Below are 19,041 nucleotides of genomic sequence, written 5' to 3' on the forward strand. Positions count from 1 at the left end.
CCAGTCTGGCTAGACTGAGCCACTGTGACAGGGGACATAATCTTGTCCAAATTTGAGGGCAAGGATCATATTTTATACTTTTCATCCCCCTAACATCTTGAACAGTGTCCTCCTTTGGGATGGGAGTTATTTTCCATTCCTAATTCTATAGAGGGGTGGAAATTTGCACTTCACTGGAGAGGGCAAAGGATGGGAGCAACATTTCCCCTTCTCTTTGTGATTGGTGAGATTGGAAAAAGGAATTGGGCATACTCAGTTCTTTCTGGATCCTCTCTGTTTATTAGATTGACTCAGGCTTTGCAGAATGATTATGTTCTGGTCTGCTTATATTTTCATCTATATAATAAGCACGAAGGGCCTAAGTTTAAGATTTAAAGATGTTGATTTGGATTATGATAAACAAGTATCAATTATTGTCTATTTGAATCCCAATGTACTTTGGAGGCTTTTTAAAAAAAAGTGAGTACTGATGTATACAAAGACTTTAACTGAGTTAACCCAATAAAATGTACTTAGAATATTCCTTTCCCCTAATGAGAATTAATAAAACAGCTATGATTTATTGATTTCTAAGTGTCAAAGGTGCCATACATTTTGTATCATTTTTTCTTCATAGCAACTCTAGAGTAGATACTTTCATTTTACCGATGAAGAAACTGAGGGATAGAGAGGTTAAGGAACACATTGAGGTCAGTCACGTAGAGTCATGAAATTGGTTTCAAATCCATGTCTTTCAGTTAAACTGATTTTCTGAAAACTATTTATCATCTACATACTATGTACACAGCTACTGGCGGGGAGAAACCTGGTAATAATATCTTGGAAAAAGTGTGAGTGATGTTATATTGTAGAGTGAAGAATAAAGAATCCCATTTAGGTTTCCTTAAGCTGATCTTTCTTATAACTTAATCTTTAAATTGTAAACATTTTTACTCTATTTTGTACTTAGGTTGTATCCATTAATTCAATTTCTGTGATTCATTAAATAATTCTTGAATAATTTTTATAATTCTAAAAGAAAACATAGAAGAAAATATTTGTGATCTCAGGTTAGGCAAAAACTTACATAGGATACAGAAAGCACAAACAATTGATTAAAAATTGATGAAAAATGGATAAATTGGACTTCATAAAATTTAAAAACTTTTGCTCTTAAGAAGACATCACCACACATGTTTACAGCAGCTTTATTTATAATTGCCAAAATCTGGAAGCAGCCAAGCTGGCCTTCAGTGGGGTAAAGGAATGGATAAATCGTGGTACATCCAGACAGTGGAATGCTATTCAGCACTACAAAGAAATGAACTAGCAAGCCATGAAAAGACAATGAGAAACCTTAGTAGTACGTGTAAGTGAAATAAGCCAATCTGAATAGGCTACATACTGTATGGTTACAACCATATGACATTCTGGAAAAGGCAAAACTATGGAGACATTAAAAAGGTCAGTGATTGCCAGAGATTAGAGGGGAGGGAGGAGTGAATAGGTGGAACACAGAGTACTTTCAGGGCAGTGAAACAACTCTGTATGATACAGTAAAGGTGGATACGTAGCATACGTGTGTCCAGACCCATAGAATGTTTAACACCAAGAGTGAACCCTGATTTAAACTGTGGAGTTAAGGTGATAATGATGTGACAATGTAGGTTCATCAGTTGTAACAAATGTGCCATTCTGGTGGAGGATATTGATAATGGGGGAGACTATGCATGAGTCAGGGCAGAGGATATATGGGAAACCTGTACCATATGCTCAGTTTTGACGTGAACCTAAAACTGCTCTAAAAAATAATTAAAAAAAGACATTATTAAGAAAATTTAAAAACAAACCACGAACTTGGAGAAAATATTTACAAAACATGTTTGATGAAGGACTTGTATCCAGCGTGCATAAAATTTTTTTTTTACATCTCAATAAGAAAACAATTTTAAAAATGGGCAGAAGATTTGAAGACATTGTGCCAATGGTTATATATATGGATATATGAATAACAACATGAAAAGATGCTAAACATCATAGTCATTAGAGAAATGCAAATTAAAACCACAATGAGATACTTCTATATACCCAATAGAATGGCTATAAAAAGACTGAATATACCAAGCATTAGTGAGGATATATAGAAATTACAATCCTCATACGCTGCTGGTTGGAATGAGAGGAACAGTTTGGCAGTTCCTCACAGCGTTAAACAGAGTTACAGATAACTCAGCAATTCCGTTCCTAGGTATCTATCAAAGAGAATTGAAAACACACAAAAGCCTCTGCACACATGTTCATAGCAGTATTATTATTTTTAAAATTTTTATTTATTTATTTTTGGCTGCGTTGGGTCTTGGTTGTTGCGCGTGGGCTTTCTCTAGTTTCAGTGAGCGGAGCCTACTCTTTGTTGCCGTGCACAGGCTTCTCATTGCGGTGGCTTCTCTTGTTGTGGAGCACGGGCTTTAGGCGTGCAGGCTTCACTAGTTGTGTCACGTGGGCTCAGTAGTTGTGGCTCGCAGGCTCTAGAGTGCAGGCTCAGTAGTTGTGGCGCACGGGCTTAGTTGCTCTGCAGCATGTGGGATCTTCCCACACCAGGGCTCAAACCCGTGTCCCCTGCATTGGCAGGTGGATTCTTAACCACTGCGCCACCAGAGAAGCCCCAATAGCAGCATTATTCTTAAGTAAGCCCCAAAATAGAAGCAACTCAAATGTCTAGCAATGTGTGAATAATAAACAAAATATGATATTTCCATATAATTGAATACTATTTAGCAATAAAAAACAACTGCTTACTGATAGATGCAATACAAGGATGAATCTTGGAAACATTACATTCAGTTAAAGAAGCCAACACAAAAGACTACATCTTATATGATCCATTTTTATTAAATTTCCAGATTAGGCAAAATTATAGAGACAGAAAACATCTTACAGTGCCTGAGCCAGGGGTGGGAGTGAAGATGGACTATAAAGGGGCATGAGAGAACTTTTTTGGGTGATGGAAGTATGCTTGTGGTAATAATTGTATAGCTGTATGAATTTACTAAAACTTATGGGAACTTTCACTAAAATGGGTGAATTTTATGGCATATAAGTTATTCCTCAAAAAGTCAACAACTTGGGGCTTCCTTGGTGGCGCAGTGGTTGAGAGTCCGCCTGCCGATGCAGGGGACACGAGTTCGTGTCTCGGTCCGGGAAGATCCCACATGCCGCGGAGCGGCTGGGCCCGTGAGCCATGGCCGCTGAGCCTGCGCGTCTGGAGCCTGTGCTCCGCAACAGAAGAGGCCACAACACTGAGAGGCCTGCGTACCGCAAAAAAAAAAAAAAAATCAACAACTTAGGATTTTAAAAATCCAAGACTTACTGAAAAAAATAAGAATTCATGAGTTCTTACTAATAATAAGCTGAAAATAAATATGGACAAAGGAAGGGCGCTTTAGAAGAGAATGATTAGTGCCAACTTGTAAATATATATGGAGGGAGTGGTGGAATTGGAAAGTTAGCATTTTGCACGCATCTAGAATCAAAGATTCGATCAATAAAGAATCACCAATTGATGCTAAATCTTGGAAATTTTCATCAGGAGCAGGATATTTGCATGGCCTAAAAATATCTTTTTATAGACAGCTTACTAGTTACAAGGAAACAGTAATGCAGAAATCAGTCTTGACCACCATGTGATAAAAAATAACATCACTAGTAAAGAGCAGGTGGACATGTGTCTCTAATTGTTGACACCTTTAGGACACATCACCACCTATGTAATATTTCTTCTGATAATGCATAACCTGAATTTACTCATGAAGAAACATCAGGCAGACTCCAAATAAGGACTGTTCTATTAAAAAGAGTGGGTGGTGGGGTGGGTGGTATCAAAAAATATTAGTGTCATAAAAGACAAAGTAAGGGTGTAGAAATGTTCCAAATTAAAGAAGGCTAAAGAGACGTAACAATGAAATGCTGTACCCAACCTAGACTGGATCCTGAACTGGAGAGAGAGAAAAATATGCTATAGAGGACACTATTAGGTCAGGTGACAACACTGGAACATGGACAGTAGATTAAAAAAATCAATGTTACTGAAGTTGACAAATACATTGAGTTTATGTCAGAGAATAATTATTTTTTTCTTTTTTTTAAATTTTAATTTTTTTTTAACTTATTTATTTTTGGCTGCATTGGGTCTTTGTTGCTGCGCGCGGGCTTCCTCTAGTTGCAGCGAGCGGGGGCTACTCTTCATTGCAGTGTGCAGGCTTCTCGTTGTGGTGGCTTCTCTTGTTGTGGAGCACGGGGCTCTAGGCACACGGGCTTCAGTAGTTGTGGCACATGGGCTCAGTAGTTGTGGCTCGCGGGCTCTAGAGGGCAGGCTCAGTAGTTGTAGTTCACGGGCTTAGTTGCTCCGCAGCATGTAGGATCTTCCCGGACCAGGGCTTGAACCCGTGTCCCCTGCATTGGCAGTCAGATCCTTAACCACTGCACCACCAGGGAAGCCCGAGAATAATTCTTTTTTTTTTTTTTTTTTTTTTTTGCTGTACGCAGGCCTCTCACTGCTGTGGCCTCTCCTGTTGTGGAGCACAGGCTCTGGACGCACAGGCTTAGCGGCCATGGCTTACGGGCCCAGCCGCTCCGCGGCATGTGGGATCTTCCCGGACCGGGGCACGAACCGTGTCCCCTGCATTGGCAGGCGGACTCTCAACCACTGCGCCACCAGGGAAGCCCCTGAGAATAATTCTTAATACACACTGAAACGTTTAGGGGTAAAGGACTAGGTTATATGTAATTCACCCTCTGAATGACCTTAGAAAAAATTGTGTAAAGAGAACAAACTTGTGTGCACAAAGGTAAAGCAAGTGTTGCAAAATCTTAGCAATAGGGAATGGATAAGGAGTATGCAGGTGTTCTTTATCCTATTCATATTGTAACTTTTTTGTAAGTTCAAAATTACCTCCAAATAGTAAAAGAAACTTAAAAAAAAAAGTGCTTTGACTTCAGGGATTTTTTTGTGTATATGTGTGGATGGTGGTGATGGTTCATTTTCTTTTTTATTTCTTTTCTGATATTTTAAAGTAGGCTGTAGGTTTTGGGGGGAGTTGGGATTGAAAGCAGGTAGGCAAATTTCATTCAAGCTTGTTTGCAGTTCTCAATTTGATAACTGAGATTGAATACTAAATATGGACTAAGCCTGCATGTTAATAATTAGCCTAAAGATATTCTGATACAGCTATGTTCACTGAAGGGTTTTAAAAAATGTATTAAAAAATTTTTTTTTAGTATTTGCAACATGACTGATAATTTGGATGAATTTATTGAAGAGCGAAAAGCCAAATTGGCCAGAGACAAAGCAGAATTGGAAAGTGATCCACCTTACATGGAAATGAAGGTAATTCAGTTTTTTAATGAATCAGTATCTTAAACATTTTTGAAATCTACAAAAGTAAATTTATTAGAATAATTTTTGTGTGTGTATTTTTCATAATATACATTTGTTAAAATGTTTCTGAAAGCAGTGTCTGAAAAAGCTTTCCTACGTTTGATAGTTATTGAGACTGTGCTGGGCTCTGGGAATATAGCACTAATCTAGACAGATGTGGCACTTTCTGTCATGGGCTCAGTGTATGTAATAAGGTATAGAATGTAGATTAATCTATGCCATATGGTCCATCCTAATTAGAGTAACCGTATATATTGGCTTGCGCAAGACAGTCCTGCTTTGCTTGTTGTCCCAGTGTGTCGTCTGGTTTAAGCATTTGTCCTGGACAAAGTTATCCTGATTGAAATGATAAAAAATATGGACACTCTAATTATATAGGAATTTTACCCATATAGCTAATATTTATCATGGGCTAACTATGGATGAGGCATAGTCTTTAGAGGTTACATTGATACTTTGCATGAATCTATGAGATAAGTAGTTGTTATTGTCATTTTCCAAATGAGTAAACTGAGGCATGGTGATGTTAAGTAATGAGACTTAGGTGACAGAGTTAGTAGAACTAGGCTTTGATCCCTGGCAGCCTGAATCCAGTGCTTGTTCTCTTCACCGTCACACAAGTTTGCTTTCCTTCCATAATATCTGCCTTGTACAAGGAGCTGTGCCAAGGACTTCACATGTATTACATCATTTAATCATAAAATCCCAGTGAAGTAGGCTGAATTTTTGTTGTTTTACAGATCCAGAAAGTGAGGCTTAAAGGGGTTAAGTAATTTGTCCAGGTACACACACTAGTGGATTCAAGATTGGAACCTTTATGTGTCCAGCTCCACAGTTTATGCTCTTGACCACTCTCCAGTACTTAGGACTAACTGACAGTGTACAGCTTTATTATAATTTCTAATATTATAGTAGATAGGTAATAATCTTTAAGTCTTAGGTCAAGTATCACCCTCTCAATCAGGCCTTGCACTCCCTCCCTCATCATTTCTGGGACTCCTCACACTGTTCTGTTTCTTTCTATTGCGCCTCTGTATCACTCGCTACATATAACATAATCTAATTACATATTATGTTTATTGTTTGTCGCCACAGTAGTTTATAAGCTCTGTGATGGCAGAGATTCTTTTGTATTTTTTCCACTCATATGTTTTTGATGCCCAGGACAGTGCCTGTTTCAGAAACTCAGTGAGTATTTGTTGATAAGTCAGTGAGCTGAATAATAGAACATTGCAATATTAAATACCTTTGGTTAACTCCTCAAACCTTACATTTAAATTTCTTCTGTGGTGTACCATGTAATTTCATCAAGTTGTTTAATAAAAGTACTGAGATTAATTGTAAATTTTGTGGGTTTTTCTCCCCTCTGATTTTGTAAATATTATGTCTCTTTCAGGGAACATCATCAGAGAAGCTTTCTGAAAACAGTAAAATATTAATCTCCATGGCTAAGGAAAACATACCACCAAACAGTCAACAGACCAGGGGTTCCTTAGGTATGTCATTAGGTGTGCTAAACTGATTTTAAGATATTCTTATCCGTCTGTCATGAAAGAGCTTTGTCTTGTCAGAAAAAAAGGTATATTTGGAATCCTAGTAAATAACTCTTTCCTTTCTGGAATCTTACATGTGACAGTATGGTCTACATATGAAATATAATGTATACTGAGAACCTTCTTCCCATTTTAACTGTTATTGTCTTGGTTATGATTTATAGAAATCATAGCAATAAGTATGTATCAAAATTGAAAATTTTGAATGGAATTTGTGTGTGTGTGAGAGAGAAAGTGTGTTAATTGTGGAATGAACGTGGTGGACTTGTTTTTATTTAAAAAATCAAAGACATATGCTTAAAGGATACAAAATACTATTGATGACTATATTAGAATTGTAAATAAGTTAATATTTAGCTGTATTGAGTCTTTGGTTATGGTTTGGTATGAAAATATTTGGGAAACTTTACCTCATTTTGGCTTGTTGGTAGGTGTACATTTTTTTTTTAAAGAAAATGTATGAATATTTTAAAAGTGTATCTTGTGAGAATTACTGATGACGACTGAAACTTTCACATAAAGGAAGTCAAATATGATGAGTTGCATTTGGTTAAAGCATTGTTGTTATGTGGATGATTTTTCATGGCCATGGGTATACTCCTAAATTGTTAGCTGCTTTGCATTTGTATTCCACTGGGAATACAAGGGGATGTTGGCCAAGAGACTGAGTAGATAGTGGGCTCTCTGTCTCTACTAGAAGAACAGCTCAAAGTGAATGCCATACTTTTAGTATCTCATATATAGATAATGCTTTCCATTTTGAGTCTGTTACAAATTATTGGCCAATATACAGGTTTGGTGAACTTAAGCATTATATTTTGGTTAATTGCCTTAATCTCTAAGGCACTCAGTTTCATTATCTGTAACATAAAGAAGTTGGATTATCTTCTAGCCCTAAATTTTTATGGATTGAAAATTTTAATTATTCCAACAGGTAATGTTTTTAAAAGTTTGATAGTATGTTCTCTCAAGCACTAAGGTCAGACAGAATGACTGAAATTCTGGAGTTACAGGTTGCTTTGGACTGCGGCTCTCATGCCTTTGCAACCCGGCACAAGTTATTTAAGCTCTTTGTTTCCTCATCTTAAGAATTGCATCTATCTTAAAAGGTTATTGTGGCAGTAATTGAATACATATGAAAAGATGACTGGCACATAATTGGTGGATAATAAATTTTAATTTCCTGACTTCTTTCACATTTTTTTAAACTAGGTTTTTGGTTTTTAAGAATTATATTAAAAATTATTCTTTGACTATTACATTCACAAATGATGGAGAGTTTAAAGTTCAACTTACAGCCAGTGACTTCTCCCTCTTCCTTAATTGGTATCCCTTAGGGCTCTGTCCTAGGCCTCCTTTTCATTTCATGTACTTCCTGAATGACTCATTTACTCACAGGGCTTTATTTCATCAGTGCGTTCATTATTCCTAAATCTCTATCCCTAGTTGCCATTGCTTTTATGAACTCCAGACCCATATATCTAATATTTTAATATCTGTCCTTGGATATTGTGAGCTCAGAATCAACATGTGCAAAATGAACTTTACTCCTCTCAAACTTTTACTGAGCTGCCTGCATGGTCATCCTCGACTCCTCCCTCCTTTTTTTTTTTTTTTTCCTTGCGTTATGCGGGCCTCTCACTGTTGTGGCCTCTCCCATTTGCGGAGCACAGGCTCCGGACGCGCAGGCTCAGTGGCCATGGCTCACGGGCCCAGCCGCTCCGCGGCATGTGGGATCTTCCCGAAACGGGGCACGAACCCGCGTCTCCTGCATCGGCAGGCGGACTCTCAAGCACTGCGCCACCAGGGAAGCCCCCTCCCTCCTTTTTTGTATCCCATAGCAAATAATTACGTAGTTCAGCTGATTCTAACACCTGAACCTCAAATAAGTTTACTCTTCTCTAATTCCACAGAGGTTATTTTAGGTAGGCCTCCACTGTCTTTCACTGACATTTTTTTCTAGTGTTCTTTTTGTTTTACAGTCTAGCCTCCTCTACTAAGTCTCTGCACTGCCTGTTGATATCCTTCCAAAAACCAAATCTGATCATGTTAGTCCCTGCTTCAAACTCTTCAATGGCTTCTTGTTTCCTGTATGATAATTTTACTCTTCTATTACTTTTACCAGATTATGGTGGCTGTTCCTGCCTTGTGCTCCTGTGACATTGCCTCTCCCTTTGAAGGATAGTTTTCAACTTGTTCAGCTCTCTGTTTTACCGCAATGGCACACCAGTTTTCCTGCCATTGTCTATTCATTGCTTAACACAGTGTCTGGCATTTTGGTGCTTAGAGAAGATATTTTGAATGAATGAATGAAGGTCCCCATTACAAAAATAAACAGTCTGTTAGGTGTGTAGAATTTAATTTTTATGGATTGTTTCTTTTATTGCCAACTGAAGTAATAATTATTTTTGATGCACATTGAATCTTACTAAAGAATAATATATAATTTGTCTAATTTTGTACCTTATTAGCCTTCAGTTACTGATTTCTTGTGTGAATAATTGTGGCCTTCAGATTAGGCCAAATACTTAATTTTTGAAATTAGGAAAAATGTAAAATAATTGGACAACAGAGAGTTTTCCTTAAGTGGTCTCACCTAGGAATTATAAAACAAGCTGGTCTAAAAAACAAACTGGTCTAAAATTATATATTGAATTAAAGCTCTGTGACACCGTACTTTGAGTAATTAAGCATAGTAGCTGTCAGTAATATATAAACTGGCAGTGTTTGTTTTAGCCAATGAAGACAGTCTATTAATAGCTCATTGTACAACTGTCACATCAGTGGTACAGCTGTCATGTACCACTACATTTTTACGATTTTGTAAATTCATTTCTGTTAGATGATGATATTCGTGGATAATGCTTATCCACTGCAGCTCCTTCTTCCAGCATTTATATAACACCTCTCATAAAAGGATTTGAGGAGCATTACAATGACTTCTGACACCAACTACCCAGATTTAGACCAGACTTCACAGTTTAAGACTTCTACAAGTCTTAATCTACAAGACTTCTCTTACTTCAGATACCAGCTGCAAGTTTGGGGTCCACAGGCTACCCTCACTTCTTATTTATTTTTTTGGCTGGATTAGGTCTTAGTTGCCGCACGCAGGATCTTCCTTGTGGCACATGGGATCTTTTGTTGCGGTGTGGGGGCTTCTCTCTAGTTGTGATGTGCTGGCTTCAGAGCGCGCAGGCTCAGTAGTTGTGGTGTGTGGGCTCTCTATTTGTGGCGCATGGTCTCTGTAGTTGTGTGTGGGCTCCAGAGCGTGTGAGCTCAGTAGGTTGCAGTGCGTGGGCTTAGTTGCCCTGCAGCCTGTGGGATCTTACTTCCCCATCCAGGGATCGAACTCGCATCCCCTGCATTGGAAGGCAGATTCTTAACCACTGGACCACCAGGGAAGTCCCCATCCTCACTTCTGACCAGCTGTTCCCACCACCTCCTCAAGTTTGATAACTTACTAGAATGACTCTCAGAGCTCACGAAAGTGCTATACTATTATTACAGTTTTATTATAGCAAAAGGATACAAATCAGCCAGCCAAAGGGAGAGATACATAGGGCCTGGTCTGGCAGCGTCCAAATATGAAGCTTCTATCAGCCTCAGGGATGTGCCACCCTCCTAGCACATCCGTATGTGACAGTATAGAGTGTTGCCAACCACGATGTTCACCTGAGCTTTGGTGTCCAGAATTTTTACTGGAGTTTCATCGTGTAGGCATATGAATGATTGAATCATTGTCCATATGTCTCAGTCTCCAGACCTTCTACTTTCCTGAGGTCAGGCTGATGTCTCATGGGTCAGAGGTCCAACCCTCCAATTACATGTTTGATCTTTTTGGTGTGACCAGTCCCCATCTGTGTCATCTCTTTGGCATAAACTATCTAGGGGCTTGTGAGTCACCTTATTAGTATCAACTAAGAGGTGTGTTCTGGGGACCTATCATGAGTAACAAAGACACTCTCATCACTCAGAAAGTTCCAGGAATTTACAAGTTACCTCCCAGAAACCAGAGACAGAGGCTAGCCAGATTCTTTATTATATACAGCATGTACGTGGTTTAGTCTGTATAAGCTGATGAAATGGTGTCCTTGATAAGGAGTTTGTTAGAATAACTGAGATTTAATGAAATTATGAAAGAATCAGCTGAAAATGATCTGTAAAAGCAAATGATATCTTCCATCTCTCTAAATTATTTCTAGGCATAATATTTGTGGTTCTTTTATTTAAAAAATTCTTAGACTTCTCTTACTTAGCTCATTTTCATGTTTAATAACAATTACTGAAGAGAAATGCTTACATTAATCTTTTAAGTTTAGTTCAGTCATACCTCAGTTAAAGATCATCTCCTACTCCTTTCTCTTCTTTAGAGAAGTTGAACATTTTCCCTTAGACTGGTTGAGCATTATTCCTTTGATTTTGATGTTTTATATCCTGGAAGACATTTTTTTTTTTTTTTTTTTTTGCGGTATGCGGGCCTCTCACTGCTGTGGCCTCTCCCGTGGCGGAGCACAGGCTCCGGACACGCAGGCCCAGCGGCCATGGCTTACGGGCCCAGCCGCTCCGCGGCATGCGGGATCCTCCCGGACCGGGGCACGAACCCGCGTCCCCTGCATCGGCAGGCGGACTCTCAACCACTGCGCCACCAGGGAGGCCCCTGGAAGACATTTTTAATAAATGAAATAATGCAGTTAATACTTCCAACATTTTTTCATACATAAATATATTTTGACCCAACATTCATAGATTTTCTGCAGTGCTTTTGAAATGTAGTTCCTGGCTCAGTGACAAGGATGAGAGCATTGCTGTATTTGGGGTTTTCCCCCCTGTATTTTCCATTAAAGAAATAAAGGAAAACATGCACATGGTAAAAAAAATTACAGAGAACAGAGAAGTATATAGCCTGAGAATTGTTGATCCTCCCAACCTTGTCCTCTAGTCTCTCGTGTTAAGCAGTTTCTTGTGTACAGTTTCATGACTATACTGTGCACACATGTATATAGCCCTCTCTTCTTTTTCTGTATATGGTAGCATAGGTCCTGTTGTGCGTTTGAAGATACCACTTTTGTGACGTATAGTATAGGGATGTGACCATGACCTCTTGAGATTAAAAAGCAACTTAATGCATCTGTTGAGGGACCTGGAGCAGCTACTGTCTGCTGCTAAGGTTTCCACTACAGGCTGGCTGTTGGCTACTGTCTGGAACTTAGCTTGTAAATCGTTTCCTACACCTATAGAAAGAGTGGCTCATTGTGCCTAAACTGTTTGTACAAACCACATGGTTTATGCGGAATACCTGCTTTCTGTCTGCAGAGTCTGGAATTTTGGTCCGTACTAGGCAGAGGGTGCCTAGGTGACCAGCTCCCATTAAAAACCTTGGGCACTGAGTAATGAGCTTCCCTGGTAAACAGCACTTCACATGTGTTGTCACAACTTGTTGCTGCAGGAATTAAGCGTGTCCTGTGTGATTCCACTGGGGAAGAACTCTTGGAAGTTTGCACCTAGTGTCCCCTGGACTTTGCCCCACGTACCTTTTCCCTTTGTTAATTTTGCTCTATAATCTTTCATGGTAATAAGCCATAATTGTGAGTATAATGACTTCTGTGTCCTGTGAGTCCTATGAAATCACCAAGCCTGGGGATGGCTTTGAAGACTACCAACACAATCCTTTTCAGTCTTTTTTTTTTTTTTTTCTGGTTCCTTTTTAGCTCCCTCCCCTCCCAACACAATCCTTTTCAGTCTTTTTTTTTTTTTTTCTGGTTCCTTTTTACCCCCCCCACCTTTAAACTTTGGACTACAGAATCCATCTTTAACATTTGTATTCCCTAGGTATTTTTAAATCCATCCACCGTTTCTAGGCAATATCTCTCACTCATATCAAAATGCCATTGATCAGCCCTCCAGGCTCCAGAATGCACTAGATTTATTTTAGCTTTCATGCTCTGAAGTCATGTTTTGTAAATCTGCAAGCAAAAAATGACAAATTATCTAAGTAAGAAAAAAGATTTTATTCTTGTTACTAGAAATTATTTGGTATGATTTTTAAAAATTCATTTAAAATACAATTATGCTCATGGAGACTTGGAAAAGAAAGAATTATAAGGAAGGAAAATTACATTGTTGTAATTTTAAAAAAATACCAGAAAAAGATTTAAAAAATAGTATCAGAAAAGAAGCAACAGCAGAATTTCCCATTGCAGAGTCACTCTAGAGTTGAGACTAAGCTAAAAAATTACAGTTAATATAAAGATTTTGGAAAATAGACAAAAGGAAATTGTTTTTACTAATTTTTAGTTGTACTTTTGTCATTCCTTGTAGCATATCTAGTCTTAGGTTTCTTTTATTACAAACTAAATCCCAGACATTCTACCTCTTTGCTTCAGTTTGTACAAGTCAAATGGATCCTTTGTAATAATGTCTTTATAGCTGAAGTTTGAGTACAGTGTTCTCCTCAAAGTAGCTGCATCTGTTAAGTCACCTGCTTAGGGAAAGGCTTATTATTATTTCCTATATTTTGTCCTTCGATTATTTTTACTTAATACTTTATCATGATAATATAATAATGAAAAGAAGAAACTGTTTCATGGTAATTTGTAAAGTATTTATTATGAGTGCTATGTTAGAAGATAAATTAATTTTAAAAAGATTATACACTGTAGTTTTAAATATTTAACCCACAGCCACTATGGAAACCAAATACTTCTAATCGCTGTAGTTCTGAAACATAATGTTAACTTAGAGTCACTGATGTTGTTCTTGGTGAAGTGGCATCACTTCAAATGACCCTAAGATGACACTAATGCTTTATTTGCCACTAGAACCATGAGATGACAACTGCTCTGAAAAGGTAAGTCTCACCATATTTCTCAGCTCATTAAGTCAGTTAGGATGTCATTGTTTAATGCTTAAAGTGAACAGAATATTTAAATTGTTCCATATAGTTCTTAATTTTATTTCTATGACCTACGTCTAATACCATAAAATATTGGTACCAGATGACAAAAATAAGAATGAAAAAGTTAGTATTTTCTGTTGCCTAAACCTTCAATTAATAAAATTATAAATAATTCCTAAGGTATTATGTATTCTTTCTGTGTTTTAAGACAATTATTACAAATACTATTTGAATCAATAGTAAAAAGCAAATACTCATGATAAATAAAATTGAACTTCGTATGAACGATAATTATAGGTGAAAATGAACCAGATTTTTCTTTCTTTTCTTCTGCATAAATCCACCAAGCAGAGCTGAAAATCAGCAGTAAAAGCCACCGTAAATACATGACTTAAAAAGCTGTAAATTACTTGTTCCGCCGAGTAGGAAAGCTGAGCGTGTTGCAGGGTGCATCACCCTTGTAGCATTGTTTTCTTTTCCCCTTTGACACAGTAGAGCATCCACTGTGATCCTGTATAACGAGAGATACGTAACTCTGGTTACTAGTTATTACACTTACGTTTTCTATACAATCAGACCACTAGAAGCAGAAATGAAATACTAAGAATAGTGTTCTTTCTCTTTATTCTTCCTCTTACTCAGGCATGCATTCATATATTCTTTTACACGTTTATTCAGTGAACATTTTTGAGTACAAGTTGTGTGCCAGGAGTTATAAAATTGAATAAACATGGACCTTACCTTCATTGATTTTATAGTTTAATTTCATGTATGATACTATATTCTGAATGTGAGAATCAAACCATTTTTCTCTTTAGGCTTGAATTCTGTATCTTTAAAAATAAGGTTTTTAAATTTCCTTTGTGAGGAAAGAATGCCTTTCTAGGATGATTTAAAGTTCCAAGCATATGGAATGCTTTAGATTCTTTTGGAAGAGAGTTGGGAGCATGAGTGAGAGGTGTCTCTAAGGAATCCTCTGTTATACTCTCTGTCATGAGGAGTTAAGCAGGCCAAAAGTGTTTATGAAGAGAATTCGGGTGTTTATGGTAGAAAGGGGAATTTAGTATTGTATAAAATAGACATCCATTTATATTTATGCTACTTTGGCATTTTTGCCCCTGAAATATTTTAGTGATATAATAAAGCAGTGATATGACACAGTCATGATAAGTTTCCATCATTTAGCTTCATTGTGAGGAATAAGGCACAAAAAATGGTAATATCCTTTTTGGTTTATTACCTACAGTCAGTTGTTTCATCTATATTTCTTGTAGCTGACTCTTTAAGGAAACTTTTTATTTTGTTCAGAAATAATATTTTATACAAGTATTGCATAGTAGGACTAAAAAAAGCGAGAGGGGCTTCACAAATCGAAATACTCGTCTGATATCTGTGCTTCTTGATATAACATTTTACTATTAAAAATAATTAAAAGTATGTAATTTGATTTTAACAGTTTTATTGAAATATAATTTACATAACATAAACTTTACCCATTTAAATTGTACAATTCAGTTGTTTTCAGTGTATTTACAAGTTGTGCAGCCATCACTGTTGTCATCATGCCAAAATATTTGATTTTTAAACTCTTGAATAAGGAAAGCCTACTCAAAATGGAAGTTTTTCTTAAAAAACTAAGATTCTTTTACAGAGTTTCTGTTGGGATTATGAAAAAACTCTGGAAATGGTTAATGGTGGTGGTTGCACAACATTTTGAATGTACTTAATGCCAGTGAATTGTATGCTTGAAAATGGTTAAAATGGTAAATCTTACATCATGTACGTTTTATCACAATAAAAGTTAATATCCATTTATATGAAATCAGAATTGGTGGCTTAACTTTAAAAGTTTTTTGAAATTTCAGCCTAAGCCATGCAAGGCTCTAACAATTTTTTTCAAACATGTTGTATTCAGTACCCTGTGATAAACCATAATGGAAAGGAATATGAAAAAGTATATATATGTATAACCAAATCACTTTGCTGTACAGCAGAAATTAACAGAACATTGTAAATCAACTATACTTCAGTAAAATTTTAAAAATTATAACACAGATATCCTTATAAGTTAAAAAATCACATTATTAATTTTCACAGACTGAAAAACATGGAACATTGAAGTTGTAGGTATTTTAAAAGAAATTTCAATAGAATTAAATGAAGAAGTAAAGGTAATTGGCTTTTCTCTAATTTTGTTTGCAAGATGGCAAACAATGCAGAACATTTATCTAAAGGGGAAGAAGTAAATATAACACACACCCACTGTAATAGAAAGATATCTTTTTACAGATACATAAAAGTCTCTGGAAGGAAACACAGACACAGCAGTGTTGGTTGTTTTGGGCAGGAGAAGTGGGTGGCAGGGGTTCATGGGAAGGAGGGATATTTTCCATTATGTGAATGTATTACCTATTGAAACATTTCAAATGAAAAATTGATTATCCTGATTCAACTCTCAGAATCAACATGACTGTGTTCCTTCCTACTGTGCTTTGTTACAGGAGATTGTATTAAAATCGAGATTGGGTTGAAAATGAGCTACATTGCTTAAGAAGTTGTTTTCTTTCTAGGAATTGATTATGGATTAAGTTTACCACTTGGGGAAGACTATGAACGGAAGAAACATAAACTGAAAGAAGAATTGCGGCAAGATTACAGACACTATCTTACTCAGGTAATGAGTTCTACTAACTAGTTTTATGCTTCAGAATTTACCTCCTAAATTTGTTTTCCTAAGGTTTTAGTCATATACATTAATTTTTAGGTTTTTAATGGTATCTAGCAATGGGTATTGTAGCAAAAGTTAAGTGATACATGTACACATACACATTGATAGAGAAAAAAACGGTGCTGAGAACTGGTGCCATGGAATAACAGACTCTTGACCTTTTAAGTAGGGCAGTGGGTTCCAATTGTAAATGAGGTTGTAAATTCTTTTTGTTCATGTTTTGTGTAAAGTCATGGTTTAAAATAGCCCAGTTATGATTTCCTACTACTCTCCTCTGCTCAGCCATGTATTAAAATGACACGTGGAGTTCTAGTTGCTAATTATTTTCCTATGAGCTAAGCTTATAAAACTTCCTTCAGCATATTTCCTTAACCACAAGTCTTTGCTTTATAGTTTAATCTATTTACTTTATAGTTTAATCCATTTGCTTAGTGGAACTCTTGTTTTAAGTATATTTTGTTAAATTATATAATAGCTAAACTAATGATTTATTGTAAGTTTTTTTTATTTTTAAACATCTTTATTGGAGTATAATTGCTTTACAGTGGTGTGTTAGTTTCTGCTTTATAACAAAGTGAATCAGCTGTGCATATATATATCCCCATATCTCCTCCCTCTTGTGTCTCCCTCCCACCCTCCCTATTCCACCCCTCTAGGTGGTCACAAATCACCGAGCTAATCTCTCTGTGCTATGTGGCTGCTTCCCACTAGCTGTCTATTTTACATTTAGTAGTGTGTATATGTCCATGCCACTTATTGTAAGTTTTAAAATGCAATTTACTTACTAGGTTATAAATGTATCTAAACAGTCATGATGTTTCTAGTCATCCCAAGATATTCTTTAGTTTTTTCTACTTTATAATGTTTATTCCAAATGTGTAAATGGTCTCTTATTTATTCTGATTTGTACATAGAGAAAGGACTTTGAATACATTTTACCAATGGTTTGTTTCCCTTGACTTTAGGGTATTACACAAGCAAAAAGAAAGGTAGGGCTGCCTGCAACATGCTCTCCTTTAATTGTTTTGTTTTGTTTTGCTTTAGATCTAGTAGCTTGTAATCATTTGCATTTATGATATTGTTGTACTCAAACTGATAAGAAAAATAGTTTCATTTGTGATTCAGAGACTTTTGAATGGCACCATTTTGGTTTCTTGCTTTTAGCAAAATGACACTCTGTACATTTCAAGTTTCCATTAATACAATCAAGTATTCTTTTTGATTCCTGCTTTGCATTTGTTTTTGTTGCTTTCTTATTCACCTTTTAGAAATACTCAGCAGCTATTGTAAGTCCATTGTTTTCAGCATGCTAGTTTTTGTTCTTCAAAATAATTATAATTGTACTAATCACATTAAGATTAATAAAATAATGGAATATTCAGGATATTCTAAGATATTTTTGAACTGTGTGCTGTCAGTCTGGATTACTCAATATTTTTGCACCCAAACTTGTGGATTACATTTGTAAATTTATATTGGAAAACAAAGAAAACGTTTTATAAAACTGTTTTTAAAATGAATGTTACACATCCATTTATCATACAACCAACAGTTTTTAAACACTTATGAAGATAAATCTGGTATATGAATCCTGTCTTCAGGGGGCTTAGCATCTAGTTGTAGAGATAACATTCATACAATTCAGAAAGTGGTAACTCTTAACAAGACAGGTAAAATTATCAGGAAAGTGCTTAAGGTGTTATTTTGTAAGACATTATAGGATAGGTAGAATTTGGATGTTCTAGAGAGTGAATATTTTAGAGGGTAAGGAGAGGAAGCTTTTCAGATGGAGAGTAGTGAATGAAGAAGGACTTGGAGGGCAGACTTTAGTTGTGTTTGCACGAGACATATTAGCTTTACCAGCCTGACTGAGTTACAGTAGATTTTTTTTTTTGAGAGTAGTAAGATATAATGATGTAGGTAGATAGACTAGGATAGAATAGAAGGCAGTAGATTTTTAACTTGATATGTATGATAGTTGTGAACCATTATATCTGCTTGAGCAGCTTATGAGGAGCTTGATAAATTTGCTTTTGGATAGTTAGTTCTTCATGTTAGACCCTGTTATTGTCTTAAATTACTGCTACAGATTTTTTTTTAATATTTATTTATTTGGCTGAGCTGGGTCTTAGTTGCAGCATGCGGGATCTTCATTGTGGCATGCTAACTCTTAGCTGTGGCATATGGGATCTAGTTCCCTGACCAGGGATTGAACCCGGGCCCCCTACAGTTTACAAGTCCCATTCTTTCTGGATTTCTTGTGGCTTCCAGACTTTTGATTTGCATGGATATTTAAATTAAAAAGTAATCAAATCTTAAAATTTTGCCAAGAAGAGCCACTAAAACAAATAACTACCATCTTCTTTCTAGTTTTTAGAATAAAAGACACTTGACCATCTAACAGCACACAAAGAACATATTCTCAGGAGAAGTTTTTAAACTGAATCAG

General features: G+C 36.5%; 1 protein-coding gene across 1 annotated transcript in view; it reads left to right on the forward strand.

Annotated features, from left to right (window-relative positions):
* The first annotated feature begins 777 nt into the window (after positions 1-777).
* The window catches only part of CSPP1 (centrosome and spindle pole associated protein 1), a 110,339-nt gene continuing 92,075 nt past the window's right edge, over positions 778-19,041 (forward strand). Inside the window, exons 1-5 of the mRNA XM_007448498.1 lie at positions 778-830; positions 5,254-5,362; positions 6,810-6,909; positions 16,435-16,538; positions 17,558-17,581. Coding sequence (XP_007448560.1) covers positions 778-830; positions 5,254-5,362; positions 6,810-6,909; positions 16,435-16,538; positions 17,558-17,581 — 390 coding nt within the window. The remainder of the gene's footprint in view (positions 831-5,253; positions 5,363-6,809; positions 6,910-16,434; positions 16,539-17,557; positions 17,582-19,041) is intronic.

The sequence above is a fragment of the Lipotes vexillifer genome, unplaced genomic scaffold (genome assembly GCF_000442215.2).
Source record: "Lipotes vexillifer unplaced genomic scaffold, Lipotes_vexillifer_v1.1 scaffold815, whole genome shotgun sequence".
Taxonomy (NCBI): domain Eukaryota; kingdom Metazoa; phylum Chordata; class Mammalia; order Artiodactyla; family Lipotidae; genus Lipotes; species Lipotes vexillifer.